This window comes from Histomonas meleagridis (assembly GCF_020186115.1).
Source record: "Histomonas meleagridis strain 2922-C6/04-10x chromosome Unknown contig_53, whole genome shotgun sequence".
Classification (NCBI taxonomy): Eukaryota; Parabasalia; order Tritrichomonadida; family Dientamoebidae; genus Histomonas; species Histomonas meleagridis.
The window spans coordinates 269958-296447 of record NW_027150896.1 but is presented as its reverse complement, the minus strand read 5'-3'; the positions used below and the strand labels follow the sequence as shown (position 1 = coordinate 296447).

Here is a 26490-nt window from a genome sequence, read left to right as displayed (position 1 = left end):
TTGAACTGTTATAACCGCTACAAATGAGTTATCGTTTAGCCGTCAAAAGCTTAAACGTTTGAGGGATTCAAAGCATAAAATTCAAATCAATTATCGGTTATTTCTATATATTTTTTATCGTCCAAATGTTTTGAATGGAAGCGATAATTCTATTTTTGAGAAATGCTTTTTTAAGATGAAATCAAAAATACACAGTTTATATTTTTTCATTTTAAACACATTTCTATTATTAACATAAGATTTTATTCTATTAATAGTTAGAAAAATTGTTTTTTTGTTTATAAAATTCCAAAACTACAATTGCACTGAAGGAATTTATATCTTTTCTCAACATAAAATTTTATTCCCATTTTCATCATTTGCTAGAAAAATTGTTTTTTTATTAATAAAATTCCAAAACTACAATTGCATTGAAGGAATTTATGTCTTTTCTCAACATAAAATTTTATTCCCATTTTCATCATTTGCTAGAAAAATTGTTTTTTTGTTAATAAAATTCCGAAACTACAATTGCATTGAAGGAATTTATGTCTTTTCGCAACATAAAATATTTCGTAAAGAATATTATTATTTCAACATAAATCAAAACATAATAACATTTTATTATTATTTAACAATTCATTCGTCATCTTCATCCTGTACATTGCTTATCTGTGAGTTCCCCTGAGAGTATATACCAATTTTTACGTCCTCATCACCGAACACTGTTGAGAATGCGCATTTCAAATCGTAGTTAAACTGCGACAGCGCCTTACTCAGCTTCGGCAAATATTTCTGTAATTGCGGCACGTCTTTTCTTACGTAATTTGATAATTTCTGCAAATTCTTTTGTATCATTGTCATATTATTCAAGAACTTATGTACTTTCCTATTGTCGACTTGATACGCGTCTTTTAGGAACTCCAACAACGCAGAACAATATTCCATCCACGTTGAACCTGAGCTCATTACGATTCTTAAAGTTTTATCTGGGATTTTTGGGTCCAATGCGTTTTTAGTTATTTCTTTTATTAAATCGGATAATAATATTAACCTTTCCATCATCACCAAAATGTTTTGTTCATCTAATGTAATGTCATCTTTTTTAATTCTTTTATTAAACTCGTTAACTTTTTTATTTATAATGTTAAAACAATTATTTAAATAAAATTCATATGTATCTTCTGTTAAAGAAGTCCATTCTTCACTTTGTTCATTTGAGAATATATTTGGTTTCAGTATATTTTTAACTAAATCTTTTATTACATTTAAACAATTTTGATGATGTTCAAAATAAATCGGAAGAATTTGTTTCACGCCATTTTTGTTTAATATTGTTTGGCGTGAAGAAAGTAATTCATAACAATGTTTACATAAGATATTAAACTCATTGTTCATTATTTCCATTATATTCCGTTGAACAGGTCCACAATGAATAATGTTCTTTAATAATGTGATCATTAATAACTTATTATTTAATGGCATCGAATTACATATCATTTGAGAGAAATGTAAAAAACAATCTTTTCGTGTAAGTTGGAAACTAATACTACTTAAGAACAATGAAAATATATTTTTATCTTTATAAATCGGTAATTGGATTTGTATATTAATAATTGTTAAAATTCGTTCAATAATCATTTGTGAATATTTTGTTTCTGTTGAACAAAAATGATTTAATAAATCATTTGATATATATTGTAATAAATCTAAATCAAATTCGTCCGGTTTTATGACATTAAATAATGGATCTTTAGGTGGATTTAATATATAAATATAATCATCTAATAATCGAAGGATAATTGGTTCATATTGGAAATCAATGTTCTTAATGATATATAATGATTCATAACGTGGTGCTATAAATGATCCTCTAAATTTACTAATAAACATTGATGATCGATCTATTGATGATGAAATCTTTTTAATATAAGCTTTAGAACGTGGAAACATTTGTCCATATAAAGGATGTGTAAAAGTTTTTATTTGATTCATATAATTTAAGATTTCATTTTCTATTTCAATTCGATTATTAAATTTCTCAATAATTATATCAAAGATATCATTATAATCATAAATATAATTAATTAATGAACATATCCAACTATGTGCTAATAATAAACATTGAATTTTTTGATTATGTGTTAAATTGTTTTCATCTTTATCTTCTTCACGTGCAAATAAATGTAATGGCATATGAATATAATCATCCATTACTTCAATGATATTATGGTTTAATTTAATATGACAATCAAATAATAATTGGATTCCTGAATTCATGATAACAAATGAACTATTTAATCCTTGTTGTAATTGTCGAACTTGATCGACTAACAAAATCGATTTCTTTTGATTTTGATAAAAACTTCCATTAATTACATCTGTTATACAATCGATAGCATAATCTGTTTCTTCAGATAATGAAAACCATTCAGTTATATCATTTTTACGTTCGATTTTAATTGACTTTAAACTTTCTGTTAATATTTTAATTAAATATTCATTAAATAAATTATTTCGATCATTATTTAATTTAATTTGAGTTAAAAATAAATTAATTCCTAAAATATCATCTTTTAAACTTGATAAAATACTATTAAAATATTGTAATATGATATCAATGTTTTCAATGTTAATTGATGATAATCGATTAATGACTGATGACGCAGTAATAATTCCGATATCTTTTGTTTCTCGTTTATTAGATTGTATTAATTTCTCATAAAATATTGATAATTGTGATCCATTTTTATAATCGCCTTCTTCTTTAAATGTTGCTAAAACTATTACATTAATTACATTCTTAAATATATATACTGGAATAGAATCATATGAATATAATATGCCTTGAAGTAATGGTAAATGATAACTTAACTTTGGTAACGCTTCTTTCGATAATTGTATAAGGACATTCGATGCATTTTCTTTATTACTATCAATGCCGATATTAATTTGTCGTATTAATGACGCTAATATATCTTGTTGGATTTCCGGTTTATCAATTTCTTTAAATAATATGATTGCTAATGTTGATCCAACTTCAACAACTTTATTAGAAGTATGATTTAATGCCCATGGGATTATTTCTGTAAGTGTAGTTATAAGTGTTTCTAATACATTTATATAACCAACAATTGAATTTGTTAATTTAGTTATGAAAAGTCCATTTTCAGATAATTTGGTTAATAATTGTTCTGCTTTAATCCTTTTTGATGGAATAGAAAATAAACAAAATAATATCCATACGTCTAATATACATAAATCATTACACGTATCTAATACACGTATAAATTCATTACAAAAATCATGATTAAATTGTAAAGCAGATTTAAGTTGAATTAGGAGGAAGACGTTTGTATCGTCCAACGATAGAGTGTCAATTTGAATTTTGATGCTGTTGTCAACAATAATGATTTGATTACGAATCGCACTCACCGTAGACGCAGCATTATTTGAATCAGTCGAGTTAATTAGAAACCTTATGAATGTCGGCAAGTCATTAGAACTTACTGATGAAAGCATGTCATTACGGACTTTATCACGAACTTCATCTTTTTTTTCTTGTGTAAGATTAAAACATTCTAATGAAGAAAGAGCTTCTTTGGCATATTTCGGCATTTGATCCATTAAGTCAATTAAACGATTAATGATAGTATCAGAATTATCAAAAAAATGATGGAAATTTTGAATTAATAATTGACAAAAACATTCTTCTGTGGTACTTAAACTATCAAAAATCGTACTTTCAAAATAGTCTTGATCAACAACTTTGGGAAGAAATGAAAAAACTGAAATGATTTGATTAACTATGTGTTTTGTTTTTTCTGTGGGAATACCTTCTAAACCTGTCATTGAGAGAAATTGACAAAGAAGCTTAATAATCTCGTTTTGAAATGTTGTATTACGAATTAAAATATGAACAAGTGATGGTAATGAATTACTTTCAGATTTAAGCCATTGATAAAGACTGTCTTTTTCAACAAGATATTTTTCAATGGATTCTTTGGCCTCATCTAATTCATTAGATGGAGTTTGGTTCACCCATTTTTCTAAATTTTCGGTAATAAGATATGTAGGTATTGTAAAAAATACATCACCTCCTTTAGTAAAGCCTACACCAAGTTCGCAAAGCCACTCAAGTCCTTTTGGTACTACGGTTTCGAATTCTTCATTGATGGTGTGCATTTTGGGTGACTTCACCCAAAGAACGTTTAAAATTACATTCAGTAAAAAATTTTTATTCTATGATCATATAGAATTATTTGAAAGAAGGAAATCCTCAGAATTTTTCTTGTGAAAAACGTTTAGCACTTGTTTTTGAACGTTTATTATTGAAGTTGTTGTAAATCAATTTCAAAAATACTAAAATAATATATAATTAGCAAATTAATATTATAAAAATAATCAAAATCATATGTTTGATGAAAAAAAAATCGAATTTATGAAATTCAAAAATATGTAAATAATGCTTTTTATATATACTTTCTTGAAGAAAATAATAGAATCATAAATTTTAATTGATGGGAGTAATGTTGAAAATTAAGTGTTTTCAAAAATTTACAGACATATGAAGGAACGGTATACTCTATAATAATTTATAATGACCAAAAAATCCAAAAAATTCTATTATTAAAATCACAACTAAAATATATATAATAATTTTTTATTCTCTAAGCATATCAATACATTTTTGAGTTATTTGAAATATTTGTATTATCTTTATCTGTTCATAAATTTTCTCTTGCACTTTAATCATTTGTGTTATTTCCTTTTGAAAAGAGAAATTCCTTTTAACCATCAAAGGCTTTGGGAAATATAAATCCAAAAAGTCACTTATTTTCGATTTCATATCAGGTTCCGCCATAAATGTTATTGAGTTTATCAATTCGAAGACGTCATCTTTTAATGAATTCACAAAATCTTCGTAAATTTGTTTGAATTGTAACCAATTTCCTTTCATTGCTCTTTCCCAAAAGTCATCAATTTTCGGAAGTATTTTTTGACAATTTGGGTTTAATTGTAAATCTTTATAAAACCTCAAAGATAACTTTGCAATTTTTTTATTATGTTCGATGAAGATATTTCGATCATTAATTTTTCTTGAAAGTAAAATCTCAAGAAGAAGAGAAACATCTTCAGTTTCGACTTTATCGAACATAAAATCATATTTTATAAGGTTTGTTAACAAGAAATTTATATTAATTTGAGTGAAACGTATTAATATCATTAACGAAGTTAAAGAATGATAAATTAAACGTTCGTCATTATTAAAAAAATTAATATTTCGATATAAAAGTTGCGTAACACTTTTTATTTGCATTTGACTTGGTGGGAAGAAATAAGGCCGAATTCTATTTTGGCTCTTTAAGTATTGAATTTTTTGTTTATTATTAAAGTTATATGGTGAATGTGAATAAGAATAAGAAATGAGTATAAGTAAATAAGCGATTATTGGTATGTTATTATTATCATCAAGATTTATATTCGTTAAAACATATTCAAAGAAATCATAATTTAAAATTCTAATTAAAGGAATTTGGAAATTAATATAAAGAATCAATTTCGCAATCAATTCAACAATTTGATAAATATTTTCATTCATTTGATAATGAAAAAGTGATCTATATAAATCAATAAATACAATATTACAAAGGAAATGAGAATCATATAAATTATCTATATTTATAGATGCAATGTTTTCAATATCAAATTCAATGTATAAATCATTCATAATAATAATGAAAGATGGCTCATTCATTTTAAGTTCATCGAAATCAATGATTTGATGTTGTGTTTGGAATATAATATCATCTTCAAAGTCAAGTGGACGAAGAAATAATAATTTATTTCGATCACTAGAAATGTATATCAAATTTGATTCACTTTGAAATTTATAAATATCAATACTTTTCCGATTTATAATTTGAAGTGAACCAAGTCGATTCTCAATAAAGATATCATAGTCATGAAGATAAATGTTATCAGGACAGTGTTCAAATTCCTTTGGTAAATCTCGTGGAATAGGACATGTAATGAGATTATGATCACTGATTTTAGCATAATGATATTTGTTGTCACTGATTGTAAGATAAACAATTTCAGTTCCTGATGTATCAAAGGTTAAAACATTACTTAATAAATGATATACTTTATCACTGGTGATATAAAGGTTATAATCCACTGTTTGAACAATACAAACTTTTTGGTATTTTTCGTCTTCATTACGCTTCCCCAAATCATATAAATGTGAAATTTTAAGAATCGATGAAGAAAATTTGTATGAAGTAGGCATCATGTGTGCGCCACTAGGCATGATTTGCCAACGAAATAATGTCTTATCACTTACAGTGTATAAAAATTCGTATGAGGATTTGATTATATTTACATCTGTTTGAATAAGTTCTGAGTTAGAAAACAGTGGACTGCCATCACCGGTGTTCGAGAAGAGGTGAACTTTTCCTGAAAATGATAACGTAGCAAAATAAAATGTTTCTATGTTTGGTCTACATGTTTTCCCCGAGGTTACAGATACTATTTCATCGCCTTCTAAGTCTTCTGGATGTTCAATATATATTTCATTGCCGTTTGAAAGAAATAAAATCCATTGGTTCATATCAAGAGGCCGTTTATAATAATTTTCCTTTCCAGCCATTTTTTCATCAGTCCACATGAATTAAGAGATTTTATGTTTCGAGCTTTATGAAAAATATATGCCTTATCATGGAATAAGAATTTTTGGGCAGTACAAATTTTACAAAATTTAATCCAGTTATATGTGACTCATAAGTTGTTGTATGCTGATAGTGACATAATATCTTTGTAAAGTTAATTAGTAATAAGTTCATTACAATGCCATACAGAAGATTTGTTCTACTGGCATAATGAAATTATATCCTTGGCCTTCATTCGGGAAATTGGCCGGTGTTATGAGTAAAATAATTTTTTTTGACATTAATGTTGCTATGAATTTTAATTACTTTGTATTTTGTAGATAATTTCCCTAAATTTTGTTTTTAATTAAATACAAAAAAAATCTATAATGAATCAAAAATTTTATTATTAGCACCTTTTTTGAAGCAGTTTTTAATAATAATAATAATAAAAATATATTCCGATAAAATCATTTCATAATATATATTAATATTGTTTTATTTGTAAAGAGTATTGCTACATTACAATTTTGCACCTTTTTCGTGAAGCATGTTGAATATTTTTTTAAAACATTTTGAATGTAAAATTTGCTCTACACGCGAAAGTATTGTTTGAAATGTTTGAAATAAATTCCAAATATTATTTTGAAATTTTATATTATTAAAATAAATATTAAATAAAACAAACAAATATCTTTTGCATTAATATCAATTTCTTTGTGTTCAAGAAGTAATTTAACTATTTTTATATCACCTTTTAAAGATGCAATCATAAGTGCTGTATTAAATAATTTAAATAATTTCCAAATATTATTTTGAAATATAAAATTATTAAAATAAATATCAAATAAAACAAATAAATATCTTTAGCATTAATATCAATTCCTTCTTGTTCAAGAAGTAGTTTAACTATTTCTGTATGACCATTTTCAGATGCACATATAAGTGCTGTCCAAAATAATTTAAATAATTTCCAAATTTTATATCGAAACACGAGGTCATTAAAACAAACATAATATCAAATAAATAAATATCTTTAGCATTAATATCAATTCCTTTTTGTTCAAGAAGTAATTTAACTATTTCTGTATGACCATATTCAGATGCTAAAATAAGTGCTGTTTTAAATAATTTAAATAATTTCCAAATCTTATTTTGAAACATAAAATTAATAAAACATGTTTTAAATAAAACAAATTAATATTTTGATCATTAATATTAAATATTTTTAGATCAAGTAGTAATTTAACAATATCCTCATAACCATTTTTAGATGCACACATAAGAAATGTATTAAATATTTTAAATAATTTCCATATATTATATTGAAACTTTAAATAATAGAAATAAACTTTAAATAAAATGACCAAATATTTCTAGTATTAAGATCAACTCCTTGTTCCAAAACATATTTAACAAGTTCAATATTTCCTGATTTCAAAGCAAATTTTAAAATGTTATTTGGAATTGAATTATTTAGGAGAAAATGTTTAACAAGATATAAATTACCAATTTTTGCTGCTTCATTGATTGTGGATTCTTTAATTTTTAATCCTTTTCCAAGTAAATATAAAAAAATTTCAGAATTTCCGTTATTGATACATATGTCTCCCAAATCATTAATATCCTTTTGTTTCATTTTTCTAAATAAATATGAAAAACTGCTTAAAGATTCGGATGATTCAGGCGTTTGTGGATATTGATCTTCAAACTTTAGTGGATATTGATCTCCAAACCTTGGTGGATATTGATACATGGTTTCTAAATTATTTTCATATATATATTTAAAGATATCATTTCGATGAAATTTAATTGCTGCTTCATATGCACCTTCAAATGATGAATGATTTTGTTCACATAAATGAATAATTTCTTCATTTCCACCTGCAACTGCATATTTTCCTGTATTACTTCCTTTTGCTCCATTCATAAGTAAATATTTAAAACATTGAACTGATCCAAAAAATGCTGCATAATCAATTAATGAAACACCCCAGTCATTAACAAATGAACATCTCTCATAAATTGACGGTTCAAATATTTGATTAAAATCAAAATTTTCTTGTGATGACACTTCTTGAAGTTTTTCGATTTCATCATTTCGAATTATTTTTGCAATTTCATTTGGATTATGTCCTTCTTTAATATATTTCTTATGAAGCTCAAAATCATTCTTTGATAAAACTTTATAATTTTTAAAAAAATTAAGATTTTGACTCATTATATGAGCAGATTTTGCAAAAATTTCATTTTCTGTTTTATAATGATAAAAATACGGGGTGGAAATGTTTTTGGTAAAACTTGCATTGATTAAATTTCGTTCAATCATTTGTTCAATTAAATAATTTGATTCTTGTGAATTGATTCTACTTATATACTCACAAAAAATTTTAATGATATTTAAATTTTTTGAGTCAATTTCTTCTTCTTTCTTTTGTATTCTTTCTAAATAACTTAAATACAAATCACTCACTTCTATTTTTGAATAAAATGCGAAATAAATTAAATTGCTAATGAATAAATTGTATGTATATGGGAAATTTATATCAAATAGTTCTATTACTATGTCGATTGCATTTTCAAGATTATCTTGGGTTAAATTAAAAATCGTGCGTTCAAGTTTGGACATTATCTCTATGGAATAACATTTGGAATTAGCGCCATCGGGATTGCTGCTATTCATATTGCAAAACTTAGTTCTTTAACGATCGTTTTCAACTTAAAAATTATTTATATTACAAAAAAGTGATTATTAAAAAATGGAAACAAAACTTTATGCAGTGCTTTAAACTTCCAAGGTTACTATCACAGTTATTAATAAAGAAATGCAACTCAGAATGAAAATCACAACAGTCATATGATGTTAATTTTATTCAACCAAATTAAATTTGAGTATGTATATTGATTTTTTTACTATTCCCAAAAAAGTCAAATCACTTAGTAGAATTGACTATAATTTGTTACTTGTGTAGATGGTCTTTGTTCATTGGTTTGATAATTATTTGTATTAACATTTGATGTCATTGGTTGTGAAGAAACTTGTTCCGTTTCATCTGGTGGGAAACCATAGTCTGTAAGTATTAAGTAAACTAATAGCATCGCATGAGTAAATATTAAATAAGGCAATATGGTAGCATTATTTGAATGAGCTTCAAAGCAACCTGGCACACTCTTTATCTTGTAATAATCTGAATAATTGTAAAATGCAGAACAATCAGTAGGATTGGTTTTAATGATAGAAACAGCATGTAGAACAATAACAGGAATGCTGAAAAAAGTAGTAATGTAAACAAATATTTTGAAAACCTTTTTATGAGAACAGCATAAGAAAATCATTAAAGTGGTTATTGCAAAGAAAAGTTCTACCGAGACCAGACAAATCAAAGAAATAGCGTAAGCATCTAAGTATAGTTCATAATTGTAATAGTCAGACTTTTCATGATAAGAAATATAAAAATAAGGTTCTGTGGCAACCCATTTAGCTGTTATAAAGATTGACCACAATAATCCACCAAAATAAAGAAGAGCAAGAAGTATAATGATGAGATTTGCTTTAGTACACTTGTAAGTAATATCTTTTTCGAACATTGAGAAATGTTTTTAATTATACGGTTATTGTTTTCAAAAACAAAAAGTGCAACGAATTCCTTTGGACGGTTTGTTTGGCATCAAAAAAATGAATAACGATAAGAGTTTCTGTAAGTACTGAAATTTTCTAATCAAATCATTTGCAAGGTAATCCTTCAATTAACATTTTTTCATTTAGAAATAAAGAAGAAATATAATACATTATACAATAAATTATCCTTCTTAATATATCTAAGGATAATTATTTTTAATTTGTTAAAAAAAAAATGTGAGATCCATCGTAAATTACTGAGTAAAGATTTTGGCTTATTCATAAATGAGTGAATTTTTTTTGTTCAGAACATGAAATAATATAATTTATCACTTATCTCAGACACAATAATTGAAAGAAAAAGACTCAGCAAAAAGTGCTCACTTTGCATGTAAAACATTCAAAATACATAAAAAGGATATGAATGAAAACAATCAATCGGTTTGTTATTTAAAACCAAATTCTCTTGAACAACTGGTTTTTAGTTTAAGCGATAATAATTTTGATTTCACTGTTGCACAAACAATTCTTTTATTTGATAAAAATTTTCGTTATACATTTAATAATTGTTTAATCATACTGGTTTATTCTGCATTTTTAACTCGAAGAGAAACAATAGAAACATATTTTAATTACTTACACACAATTCAAGCAAAAGAAGATGAAATTAATAATAATAACAAAACAACAATTAATGAAATTTTAATTAATTATATATCAGAATTTGATACACAAGAAACATATTATGTTATTGAGAAAATGATCGAAAAAAATTTAGTTGATTCAAATATTACAAAAAAATTTACAACTAAATATTTTGCACACTATAAAACAAAATTAGAAAACAAAATAAAATATAAAAATGATATAATTGAAGATACATTTTTAAAAAATTATAATGAACTTTCTAAGAATGATTGGGAGCTTCACAAAAAATTAATTGTAGAAGGAGTAAATCCAAATGAACTTGCAAAAATAATTCGAAATGATGAAATAGAAAAACTTCAAGAAGTTTCATCACAAGAAAATTTTGATTTTAACCAGAAAATTGAACCATCACTTTATGAAAGATGTTCATTCATTAATAAAGAAAATGTTTCATTAATTGATTATGCAGCATTTTTTTCTTCTGTTAAATGTTTTAAATATTTACTTATGAATGGAGCAAGTGTAGAAAACACAGGTAAATATGCAGTTGCAGGTGGAAATGAAGAAATTATTCATTTATGTGAACAAAATCATTCAACATTTGAAGATGCATATGAAACAGCAATTGAATTTCATCGAAATGATATCTTTAAATATCTTTTTGAAAATAAAATCGAAAAATTAGATAAAAATCAACAAGCAACAACATATGTAAATACAAAACAAATTCCATTCCAAAAATTTGGGTATTATGTAAACAATACGCAAACACTATATGAAGTAAAGTTACAAGAATTAATTTATTATTGCATTAACAAAGGTAATTATGAAATTTTTTCATTATTAGAAAAAGAAATTCAGTTTGATGAATATATAATTAATGTATCAGCAAAAATTGGTAATTTATATCTTGTTGAATATTTTCTTCAAAATTATGAAATTCCTAAAAAAATTTTATTATATGCAACAGAATCAGGAAATATCGAACTTGTTCAATTTGTATTACAACAAAAAGGAATTGATATTAATGAAAGAGATGATTATTATAATGTTTTCGAGTTTGTTATAATATTATGATATATATTAATAATATTTAAAAATCATTTCAAATATTTAGAACACCATTATTAATAGCATCATTAAAAGGATATATGAAAATTATCCAACTTCTTCTCGAACAAGAAGGAATTAATATTAATGCCAAAGATATTTGTTTATAGTTTTCAATTTTCATTATACTGATATTGGATTTTAAAATAATATTTGGAATTTAATTAATATTTTTAATTCAGCACTTTTATTAGCATCACAAAGTGATAATGTTGAAGTGTTTAAATTCTTTCTTAATAAGGTGGGAAATATTAATAGTAAAAATATCATTTTTGTTTATTTTATGTATATTTCAATAAAATATTATATTAAAGCAATATTTGGTAATTGTTTGAATAAATTCAAACTCCATTATACTTAGCATCTTCAAGTGGCAAAACAGAAATAGTTAAATTACTTCTTGAACAAGATGAAATTGATATATATACGAAAGTTATTTATTTGTTATATTTAAATTTTGTTTTAATTATTTGATATTTCAAAATAATATTTGGAAATTATTTAAATTATTTTATACAGCACTTATGTTAGCATCTAGAGAAGGTCATATAAAAACAGTTAAATTACTTCTTGAACAAGATGAAATTGATATAAATACGAAAGATATGTATTTGTTTTATATAAATTTTGTTTTAATTATTTGATATTTCAAAATAATATTTGGAAATTATTTAAATTATTTTATACAGCGCTAATGTATGCAACTATAAATGGTTATACAGAAATAGTTAAATTACTTCTTGAACAAGAAGGAATTGATATTAATGCTAAAGATATTTATTTGTTTTAATTAATATTTATTTTAATGATTTGTGATTTCAAAATAATATTTGGAAAATATTAAAAATGTATCGAACAGCATTTTTGTGGGCATCTTCATTTGATCGAAGAGAAATCGTTAAATTACTTCTTGAGCGTAAAGGAATTGATATTAATGCTAAAGATATTTATTTGTTTTATTTAAAATTTACTTTAATATTTTGAAGTTTCAAAATAATATTTGGAAATTATTTAAATTATTTTATACAGCGCTAATGTATGCATCTATAAATGGTTATATAAAAATTGTTCAATTACTTCTTGAACAAGAAGGAATTGATATAAATACGAAAGGTATTTATTTGTTTTAATTAAAATTTATTTTAACAATTTGAAATTTCAAAATAATATTTGAAAATTATTTAAATTATTTGAGACAGCACTTATTTTAGCATCTAGAAATGGTAAAATAGGAACAGTTAAATTACTTCTTGAACAAGAAGGAATTGATATTAATGCTAAAAATATTTATTTATTTTGTTTAAAAATTTTTTTAATAACTTCTTATTTCAAGATAATATTTGGAAATTATTTAAATTGTTTAATACAGCATTTATGGTTTTAATCGTAAATAATGATATAAAAACAGTCCAATCACTTCTAGAGCAAAAAAGAATTGATGTTAATGAAAGAAACATTTATATTTTTTATTTAAATTTTGTTTTAATAATTTAATATTTCAATATAATATTTGGAAATTATTTAAAATATTTGAAACAGCACTTATGTTTGCATCATTTAAAGGTCATATAGAAATAGTTCAATTACTTCTTGAACAAGAAGGAATCGATATTAATGCTAAAAATATTTATATGTTTTATTTAAAACTTATTTTAATATTTTGATATTTCTATATAGTATTCGGAAATTATTTAAAATATTTGATAGCGCACTTATTATAGCATCTAAATATGGTAATTCAAAAACAGTTAAATTACTTCTTGAACAAGAAGGAATTGATGATAAGTTTAAAAATATTTATTTATTCAATTTCGTTTTTATATAAATTTTTTGATATTTTTATATAAAATTTGAAAATTATTCGAATCATTTGCAACAACACTTATTAAAATAACTGAAAATAATGTTCTGCACCACTTCTTTTGGCGTCTAAATATGACAAAATAAAATGTAAACCCTATTTCCCATGAGTTCACTTGTCATAAGAACTATCTTTTAAGTAAAACATTTTTCTTCAGATGTATTTGTGAAACCTTTCTGCCAAATTTTTTTTTCCAAATACTTCTATAATTAAGCGTTATGAAGTAAATTCATTTCATTAATATTATTTTATAAAACCAAAAACACAAATTAAAACGATTTTATTCAGATTTTCCTCTAAATACAACAGCAAAATTTTGTAACACCGCTGTGATTCTGTCCTCGTTAGGATATCTTTCAGGTAGTTGATGCAAGTATTGTATGAAATTATTATGTACCAAAAATATTATCATATTTGGATCACTAATCATCAAAACTATCATCTGTAAAATCGGCACAATCAAGTTAAATGGGGGAGAATTTCCATACAATGAGTTTAACAACGCGGTTATCAATTCGTATGATACTGTTGTATTTTCAATTTCATTATATACCTTAATATAAAACAAAGCAATTGTAGCGTTAACCACGTAATTATCCTTAATTTCCTGTGCTATATTTCTCCAAATTCTTTTATCTAAATGTACTTCGAATTTTTTAAGTTTTAACTTAAAGAGCACTTTCGTATAAACCGAAGAATTCTCCGTTTGTAAACCTTTAATCAAAGCCAAAATGTATATCGTTATATCCAATTTTGATTTAATTTTCATCAACTTTTTGATCAATTTCAATGTATTCAAATTTTGCTGATGTAAAAACATCAGAATTAACGGCTTCCAAATCTTCTTGATTTTGTCCAATGGAATTATGTCCAATTTGAGCAAAATTTTTATAGTTAAGTTCTCTATTTCTTTGTTATTATTATTTAAACATTGCGAAAACAAATCCCAGAAGTCTAATTTCGATATTAGCTCAGCAATTTGTGGAAGTTTTGCTCCATAATTTAATATTTGCAATGTACCAACACCAGGACCACCTTTAATAAAGAAAGGCAACAAAGTATTAATGATCAAGTTCATATCTTCAATTGAATTTTTATATTTTTCCGATTTCAACTTGGTCAAAATTTGTTGAATTCGTTTTTTATCTCTTTCATTTAAACATAACGCATCGAATTTTGAAGTTTGTTCAACACTTTGGATGAAGGTAATCAAAGAAGATATCGATGATACTGCAGCAGGCGCCATTTCTATTTTGACGCCGAAGTTACGAATCCATTTTATTAATAATTTGTTTAATAAGTTTTCATCTTTCAAATGTTCAAACACAATTTGAAAGTTATTAATATCAGTTATTTGTTCAATGACGTCAATAGTTTGATCATTTTGATTACCATTTGTTAATATTCCTTTTATTAACAAACTTTTATCTTCAAGTTTATTAACGAATTTATTTATATTATTAATGATAAAATTTGGATTAATTGTCCATATCTTTAATATTGATTGTATTAATACGTTTGAATCCAAAGAATTCGATGTTAATATTCGTTCGATTATCTTAAACGACAAGTTTTGTACTGGCTCTGATACGTTTTGTAATGCCAAGTTAATAATATCATTAATCATCAATGGGTTTTCAAGTTTCGATTCATATATATTCTTTAACGTTGGTAATGTTAATGGGTCCAAAGGACTTAAGTTACTTAATCTTGCAATTAAAGTATTTGAATCATTTTGTTGCTTTAATAATGCTTCGATTGCGTCAACATGTGCAGGCGATGTCTTCTTAACCCATTGTCTAAACTCATTTGAATTCGTGCCCGGAAATAATGTTTGTCCATTTGATAATTCTTCCACAATTTGATGCATCGTTGGCCTTTTCTCGATTTGTTGTGACCAACATCTCGTGATCAAGTCCTTTAATTGATATGGAGTTCCTTCCGGTATTTCAGGCCGTTCTCCTTGTAATACTTTTGCTGCGATTTGTACTTGTTTACATCCTTCATAAGGGAATTTCCGCGAGCACATTTCATATAGAATAATTCCATATGCATATACATCCACTGACGTGTCATATTCGCCGCCAGGAATAAGGATCTCAGGTGCCATCCATTGTAATGTACCTAACTCACTGGACATAATAGGTGCTATCATTCGTGTTAACCCAAAGTCACAGACAATAGCTCGATAATCTTTGCTCATTAAGATGTTCGATGGCTTAAGATCTCGATGTATCATTCCTTGCGCATGTAAATATTCCATTGCGCGTGCAACATCTAACGCTATTTCACTGGCTAATAATGGCTTCAAGTCATCCGATTGATATATCAACGATTGTAATGAGCCATTCGGTATGAACTGCGTCGCAATGCAAAAAGGAGGCGTAACTGTGACACCAATAAGTGTAAGCAAATTGGGATGATGCAAATGTGTCATGGAGTTAATTTCGCGTTTTAAGTAGTTGATTCGGCGGCTGTTGAGTTGTGTGGCATGAAGCTCTTTAACTGCGATCTCTTCGCCGGTTGATAATAATTTGGCTAAATGCACAGTCGCATAACCACCTCGACCAATGTTAGGCTTGATGATCTCCCAATCAGATTGTAATAAAATGCTTTTGTTCGATTCGTCGTTACTGACAAATTGTGGTGATTGAATTATTGATACAATTTCTTCAAGTTTTTCACGGACAACTGCTTGGGCTTGATGCGGAAACTGACTGAAACCTTGCGTAATGACTGTGTATATGGATATTAAATCTTGGGAATGACAAAACGCTAATTGATCTAGACTTTCAAAAGAATTAAAGCATAATACTGTGGAACAATCAGACCAGGCATCCCAAAGAATTGAAAGATCATTATAACTTTGATTGAGTTCTTTTGTAAGGAAAAAATTTAACCAATTTTCTGGGGTATAAGAATATATTATTCCGATAAAGGCTGCTGTTGCTTTTAAAAATTCAAATAAAGAAGTTACCTCTGCTCGTGTTAAATCGTTGTCGCTTTTACGTTCAAGTTCGTTTAAAAATTCATTCATTTCATGTGCTATTAAAGTACATTTACTTCGATTAAATACAACATAGCTTAATGCTTCATCAACATATTTGAAACTTTCATTAAATGTTTGTGCCCAACTTGATGCTGTTGTTGGTAAAGAACTAAGTTGTGTCATTCTGCTTTACTGTTGTCACTTTTCTTATGTAAAATCTGTATCAAATCAAATGATTCTAATTTTTATACAATTATCATATTCAGTACCGATTACTAGAGAAAACTCTTCGATATTTATTGGTAGCTATAAACATTGTCCTGTTTTTGTGGCTTTAATTTCGCAATATTGTCCATATTGTCATGAAATGCTTCCAACATGGAAAATGCTTGAAGATCATTTTAAAAATAATACAAATGTCTTGATTTCAACAATTACTTGTGATTATGATAATCAACTTTGTAAACAATTTCCAGATTTTTTAACACCAGGTTTTTATTTAGTAAAAACTACACCTGATGAAGCTGAACAATACACAGGTGCTATTGAATTAGATGATCTTATTACATTTGTTGAGAAACAACTATCACCTACATTTATAAATATTAAAAATGAATCTCAACTTAATCAAGAAATTGAAAAACATAATACATCATCAATTTTCCTTTTCCAAGGTCTTCATTCTACATACATATATTCTATTATAGAAAACCTTTCAATTCAATATGAGATTTATCCATGTTATTTCTTTAATCTTAATTTTGTATATTTCACTGGTGATGAACCAATTCTAAAATATCATTATAGACCATTTAATCTTACTGTTTCTTTTCAAGATCATTTTACCAAATTTAATTTACAATCATTTATTTCTAAACGTGTTTTTCCTCCGATTTCTTCAATTTCACAGCTTTTCATTAATTATTGTATTACTATTAACAGTACGGTTCTGATTCTTTCTGATGAATACCCATATTATGAACCTGAATTAACTAAAATCGCATCAAAACTTCCGGAACCGTTAAGAATCGCTATCGTTCATTGTGGCGATAACCCAAAAATTTGTCTAAACTTAGCAATTCCAACTGATAAAGGATCACAACTTTTAATGTATAATCCTTCATTAAAACTTGTTTGGTATTATAGAAAGAAAAAAACTGAGAATAAAATTATTAAATGGGTAAATAGAGTTTTAGATGGTAATGCACGAGCTGCAGGCCCTGGAGCAGGATTTATAGGATTTATGGGAAACATATTCGATATCGTCGAAAGTGGAGGTGGAATATATGGAGTCATTTTGTATGCAATGATTGCATTTGTGTTTGTGATCGTAATGTCATTAGGAATTGTGCAAACATTAAAAAACAGAAACCCAAAAATTGATTAATATAATAAACTTTCATATGTTATCATATGTAAATAAATGTTATGTAATTCTAAACATTAAATATGTAAAAATTATTTGATAATTTCACGATATATAGATGCAATAAAACATTTTAAACTGATATACACCATAAGAATATTGATCCTCAAATAAATGTTGCATTTAATTTATGTAACTTCTGAAATATTATTCTACCCGTTACTTTGAAAATAAAAGGAAATTCTTCATAAAGAATGAGCAAGGGTATTTAAATTGATTTTTAGTAATACTTAAAAGTTATTTGATATAGTTCTACTTCATCACAATGAAATATTTTTTAACTTATTTCAACGTAAGAAGTTCAGTATGCACTTCATCATCTTTATCTCTACTGACATTGGTATATTTCTTTAACCATATCAATGATAACAGGCACACACATGCCCACTTCATTTGCAGTCGTATTGTTTGAACTTTGAGCTATATCAGAATTGTTGTTATTGTTCTTCGTCTCCACCAATATTTGGTTGGACTCTTCCGACTTCTCGATCTTGTCCATGTACTTTTGCTCGAGATCGCCTGAGTTCAACTCATTGTGCTCATCTTTGGTATTTCACATAAATAATAATAACAACAAAATATATAAATTATACATAATGTTTATTATTTTTCGTCATGTGGTAAAAACAAAACTTTCCCATCACTTGTAGATGCCACAACGCATTTAATTTCTTCCAAATAATTTAATGCATTTACTTTTGTTCTGCATCGATATATTTCCTTATCAATATCGCAATAAAAAGCCTCAAACGAATATATATTACCATCTTCGTCAGACACCACAAAGTAATCGAAACCTTTTTTCGATGTCCAATTACACCACGAAACGATTTCGAAATCGGTTTTCTTTTTCCGTATAAATTTTCCATTAATCGAAAACACGTACAAATAATTTTTATGTTCTAATTCATTAATTTTTGTAGCGAAAACAACAATGAAACCCCAACCATTAGTAATGGTTATAAGTTTCAAATTTTTATTTTTTAAGTTTATTACATTAATAATTTCATTTTTAGTCAAAGAAGAAATTATTAAATTACTTTCGTTAGTACCAAACACAAATGCAAAATAATTTGAACTAATATAATAACAAGAAATAGAACCACAATAAGGAATATTACATAACAAATGATTAAAATCATATTTATAAATATCAATAGTATAATTTATATTAATTGTTACTATATAATTTCCTTGTGAACATATTCCGATAATATTTTTATTAATTTTTTCGAATATAAATTTGTTTAAATCGATAACATATAATTGTTTTGATGATATTATACCGATTAATGAGTTATTAATATGTGTAATAACATTAATATTTTTTAATATTTTTGTTAAATCATTTATTTCTTTAGTTGAAGAAGTTACATTAATTTTATTTTCAATTTCTTCTTCATTTTGTGTATTAATTTTTAATGATGAATCAGATCCAGAAAAATGTAATGAATTCGATGATTTAACAATTGGAATAATATTTTGTGAATTATTTCGTTGTATATTTCTATTTCGTTTATTATTAATAAAATCAAATAAATGTATAACAATTTGTCCATTGTTATTAATTAAGAAGATTTTATACGTAAGTTTTTTAATGCGTTCGATTTTTACAAATAAAATATTTAAATTTTGTTCATTCGGAAACATAACAAAGTTTTTATTAATGATTAATGGTTCGATTTGATTTAAATGTTTATATGGATGAACAGATGTAAATAATTTTGGAATTTTATTATTATTATTAATTCCCCATATTAAATCAAACCAAAAACATAAATTCTCTGATACAATATCACTTTCAAGTGCTTTTCTCATGATATATATGAATTCGAAAATCGAATCATTTGACCATTTTGGTAAATTTTCGATTTTAAGGAAATCGAAATCATAATAAAACTCGGGAATTAATTCGAATGATTTACTTAAGAACAAATTATTAATTGTATCAATTCTTTCATTAGTTTTTGATTTAAATGGTTCTAAATTAGATAAATATTTTAACACAATTTCTTTACTTAAAACATTTTCTTTATTTATAGAATCAGAGAATTTTCGATAAATTTTTTTATCAGTTAAATCTAATGTTAATGAATTATAATCATTTAATACCCATGGAAATATTGGGTATTGTGATAAATCATTAAATGTTCGACCACTCATTAAGTTTAAATGTATAATGTAAGAAAAATTAGAAATTTTATTTCGTACCCATAAAGGTGTTAAAGTATATTGATGAAAGTTTTGTAAAAATGGATTTATTTGTATCAATTTTATATTAGTTACATGCATAAATGATATTCTTCTTAATATTAAAAATGCTTGTTGTGCATCATCGAATTGTATTAAATAAGTTTTCCCATTATAAGTAAATATTTCAATGGAATTTTGTTGTATATTATTTATAGAACGACAAAATAAATATTTAATTTCACGGAAATATATTTTATTAATTTTATCTTCGAATGAAGAAGAAGAAGAAAATTTAATTTCTATTCGATCAAGATATAAATCAAATGAAATTTTTTTAGTACTAAAAGTTTTTATTAAATTACATTGTAAATTCGAATATAAAAGTCCATTATTTTCTTCATTTGTAATATAATTTAATTGTAGATTTAATTCGTCTTCTTCAATTTCTTTAAATTTTAATTTTTCTTTCCAATTAATTTTAAGTTTAATTGGTAATAAATCATTACATAATGTATTGTCACGCTTTAAATTCGAGTTTTTATAAAAGTTTTTACTCCAAGATGTCGGATTATATGAATACATTCTCCATAACTTTAACCAAAAATGTTGACTTTGATTTCGTTTTAATAAAATTTCTTCATTTTTTAATGTTAAATTAGTTAATGAAATCGAAACTAAATCATCTTGAAAATAATTTAAAGAATGAATTAAATCAATTGTTGAATTAAATATTTCTTGTAATGTAATTAGAATTTGTGATGCGAATTTATTTAAGTTTGGTAAATTTTTTAATTCTTTTTGAAATGATTTAAACTCTTTCTTTTTAAATATTACATTTTCATTAAATAAATCAAATTTTATTCCGATTTTTTTACAATGTTTATGAAAGAAATAAAAATAATTTATGTTTAATTGGATATCTTCTTTTGTTAAATTCAATAAAATTGTTTTTATCGATTTAATCGAAAATTCGGGTTTTTCATGTATTAAAATTGATAATATATATAAATAGAATTTTAAATATTGTTTATTAGGATATTTTATATATAAATTAATTGCTGATTCGATAAGTTCTGAATCATTTAATTTCCCATTTGAATCAATTCTAATATGAAATGAATTATGATAATTATATTGATAATTTAAAATTATATCTTTTATTTCATTTGGTGTTTTATCATTATTATTAACATTATGTTTATTATTACTTTCAATTTTTATAAGTATATCATCAATTAAGTCATGGTGACTTCTTTGTATATATGAAAATGCTTTTTTATGAACGTTTTTCCTTGTTTTTTGTTTATTAATTTGATTTAAATTAGTTTTATTAAGTGATTGAAGTGTATATTGGGAAAAAAATGGACTTTCTTTATAATCATTAATTAGTTTTTCATTACAAACAAAATTATTATTATTACTAAATAAAAATGTACATAAAATCGAAGAAAAAATTGAAATTTCTTTAAATTTATCTTTCGAATTATTTTCGATTATTTCAACAATACAATTTAAAAACAAATTTTCGATATTATATGAATTAATATTTAAAGCTAAAGATATTATATGAATAAACAAATAAATATTTTCCCATTGAGAATTGGAACATAAATTCAAAAACATTAAAACATTATATTGTATATTAAACGAATTTCTATAAATACATAAAACAATTGGCCAAAAACACCAATTAAATGAAGTAACAAATTTTTCATTTGGTTTTAATTGTTGTATCATTAATAATATATCATCGTCATCGATTTTTTTATTAATTCCAATCCAACAAAGTATTTGGAACATTTCGAAATAATTATTTTGTATTGATTCACCAACTCTATAAAAGAATTCTTTATTAATAATCGAAGGAGACAATTGACTTATAATGTTTTCTAAATGATAATTTAACGGAGGGTCAAATAATATATTATTATGATAGAACAAAATAATTATTTCTATTATTAAACAAATCATTTCATGATTACGTCGAGGTAATAACATATAAAGAAATGAAACAATATCAATTTCATCCGAAATTAAAATTTGATAATTTATTTCACAAATTCCTTTTATAATGATTAAAAGATCATTCACTTGTCGACTATCAGAACATGTTAAACAATGACTCATTAAACATTGATAATCCAAATTAGTAAAACTTTCATTAGCTAAAAGTATCGCTATATGTGATAATAATTGTCGACATTCCAAAACATTTAATACTTCGCCTCGAACACGTTTTTCACATTTAATAAATTCTTTTTCTTCATTCGAAATATTATACCAATAATAAACTCTCATGAAATAAAGAATTTGTTGGAATTGTTTCGACAAAATATTTAACATCGAAGGAAAGATCGTTCTATCCCAATATCTAAGTATTTTTAAATGACTTTCGGCGTCTGTTTTTAACCAAATTTCAGGTTCAAGTATTATATAATATAATAAATCTAATTGAAGTTTTTCATTTGTTAATATTAACATTAACTTATTAAATTGTATAAACAATGAATAATTAATAAATTTATCAGGTAATATTAATAATAAATATGAAATAATTTGAAATCCATGTGAATTATAAAATGAATTTTGTGCATATGTCGAAAGAGAAAAAATATTTCCAAATAATTCAACAATTATATTTAATAATAAAGGGAAATAATTCTTTTTCATTGTAATTTTATTAACTTGTTCAAATAATGGTAATAAAATTTCAATTTTACATAAATATATTAATGAAGTAAAGAAATTAATTTCGGATTTAATATCATTTTGTTTAAGTTTAACATCAATTTTATTATTATTAATCAAAGGATTTAACTTAACAAATCCATTTTCTTCTTCCATTGTTACAAATACATATGGATTTATTGGTAATTTACCTTTACCATGTGGTCCTAATAACCAAATTAATGTAATTGTCTCATTATTTAATTCAGGGAATATTCCAAATGTACCAAATCTTGATGGAATTAAAGGCGTTGTAGAATTTATACAAGAGCCAGCAATATGAAACGAAATATTATCAAGTTGGAATGGAAATAATTCGAATTCTAAAGGTCGGCCTTGATTACAACCTATGTATGGAACTAAACATAAGAAATTCTCATTAGAATAAAATCTAAGTGCTATAAATACCCATTTTTCAGTTGGTATATCTAAATCAACTTTTCCAGTAGAATCATCTTGATAAGTTTGGAATTTAATAAATAAATGTCCTTCAGATATAAACGCTAAAATTGATTTATCTTTAATAGTTTTATCTTGCACGAAAAATATATATGGAGTATATTGTGATATCGATGATTCTAAATATATCCAAAACGTAAATGTAAAGCCTTCATCTAATTCAACACCTGTTATTCCATTTATTTCGATTGCTGCTTGATTATATATCATTGGGATTGAAGCAGTTGGATAATTTGTTGATGACATAATAATCGAATTCATTGTTTGTAAATAAAGATCATAAAATTCGGAGATATGTTCATTATTAATTGGTGAAAATAATGTAATATAATGTTGAACTACATCTACTGATGAAACTAAAATTGTTATATTTTGGAATAAATTTAATAAACTTTTAATTACTTCTTCGTTATTTTGGGATTTTATTAAATCAATTAAATATAAATCAAATTTAGAATTATTACATTGAATTGCATTTTTCTTACTAAATAGAACTAAATCATTAATAAATTTTATGATTTTTATTAATTTCGAATTATTTAATACTATTTTTATTAAATATTTTAATATGTTCGGTTGACGTATAGTAAAAATTGGTTCAAATGAAGTTATACATTCGCCAGCAAGTAATTGTATTATTTTTTGTAATAATTTTTTTGGTATTTTATTACCAAAAGTATTTTGAATCAAATTAAATAAGAAATTTAATTGAGATTCATTTAAAACTTTAAATGAAAAAATATAATCACAAAATTGTAAGAATTGCAAAACGAAATTTTTCATTGATTCCGAATTATTTGTATTAATATTTGATTTTAATAATAAAAAACAAAATGAATCATAAGAATCTTGAAAAGTTTTTAATATTATAAATGTATTATTCATGACATTAATAATTTCTGTGACTAATTTAACATAATTTTCTTCAGGAAATAATGGTAAACAAACTTGAATAATCTTTTGAAGAAAATTTATTACATTTTCTGATATACCAGTTTTATTATTAGTGAAATATTTATATAAATTTGTTAAAACAAATTGACAAAGTGATTTCTCAAACAAAAAAGATAAGAAAAAAGATATGAAATAATATTCATTAAAAAATAATATCAAATTTTCTTGATTTAATAATAAATTTGATATTAATAACAAGAGTGCACCACGAGCAATTTCAATTGTGTTATTATTCATTTCATAATTTAAATGTTGATAATATATCGATGATTTCATTAAGGATTTACTTAAAGATTTAATTGTTATTCGATCAAATTGGAAATTTTGTACATGTTGAATAATTCGATGACAAATTTCAGCAAATAAATATGGCTCTTGATTCCATTTTAATAAGATCAAATGTAAATATTTTTGATTTAATGAAGTTAAAATATTAAAAACATAAAATCGTAACGAATTAATAATTTTATAATTTTCATCTTTATTAAAAACAGTATAATTCGGGTCAAAAAAAGGAGGTTCTAAAAGAACATCATTTATATCATTTTCACGTAATAAATCATTAGAATTATAACAAAGATATAAAAACAAACAATAAAAATCTAATTTATATTTATCATTTTTCAAACTTTTTATTATGATTTTAATATGATCCAACAAAGAATGAAAAACATTTTCATTATTAGAAGTTGCGAATAATATTAATGATAAACGATGAAGTATATCATTACGAATCAAATGTTTAAAATCAATAATTTCAGGAAAGATAATTACTGACTTTAAATCGATTCCATTTTTAAATGTTTCTTTTTCATTAAATTCTAATAAGATTTCATATTTAGTGATTTTTGGAAGAATATGTTTTGTTGATTCATTTGTCCAATTAATTTTTAAAAAAGATTCGCCTTGTGTAATACTATGTGAAATTGAACTTATAAACATTGATATGACACTTATGTTATCTTCTTCTGGAAGACATTTCGATAAATGTAAATAAAATTGTAAGATAATAATGAATTGATTAGAAAGTTGATTTATTATGATAGATAAAATATCATTAGAAACTTTTTTGGAAATTGTTTTGGACTCTTCTTCAATTAGAATTCCAATAAATTCCAAAAATTCAATTTCTAAATTAGAATCGTTAAGATTGAGAATATAATTAATAACGGACGGCAAAATATTAAAGTATCGTTTATCAAATTTTACATTTAATGAGAAAAATTGCTTGAAATATGGTAAAGGATTTGTTGATTCACTTTGAACTGTGCAGTCAAAATATTTGCAAAGTGAATGATACGAGGCAGAAATAAGAAGAGCTTGAATTTTCCCACTTGTATTAGATGATAGTTTAATTAATGTATTAAACAATTGATCAAATCCTACAATTTCGTTTTCGCTCGATAAAATTTGCCATGCAAGATAAAAATATAATGTTAATAAACTAACGTTGTTGATATGTGGGATAATTTTTTGGAAAAAATCATTTATTGATTGTAAAAAATCAATATTAAATGTAAACGGAAATTTATGTGCAAGCAAGATATTAATGAAATCTGTTTTCTCCAATTCCTTTTTGATTAATTTAAGTTCAGCTTGTGAATAATTTTGATAAAATGTTTTTATACCAAATGAAGGAATATCATTTAGCATTGGAGCACTTTGAGTTAACTGTAAAGAAAGAATCTCATAACAAAGCTGATTTGATTCAAAATATGGTGTGATTGAAGTCACTTTGCCTTGAACCTGTACACATCAAACCGTTTTATAAAGTATTGAATAATTATTTTCGCTCATTCAAAAATAATAACGATACGGAAACGCCTTGTCCTCATGACATGTTATGTGAAAAACAAATGTTATGTAAAAAGATTT

The 26490-nt window shown here is 24.6% G+C and overlaps 1 protein-coding gene across 1 annotated transcript; it reads right to left on the bottom strand.

The window, feature by feature from the left end:
• Window positions 1-15054: 15054 nt before the first annotated feature.
• On the bottom strand, window positions 15055-17039 carry GO595_007461 (TKL family protein kinase; the record flags this gene model as incomplete). Its single annotated transcript, XM_067920928.1, has 2 exons — window positions 15055-15097; window positions 15436-17039. The coding sequence occupies 2 exons, from the start codon at window positions 17037-17039 to the stop codon at window positions 15055-15057; spliced, it is 1647 nt and encodes a 548-aa protein (XP_067772371.1).
• Window positions 17040-26490: the final 9451 nt, after the last annotated feature.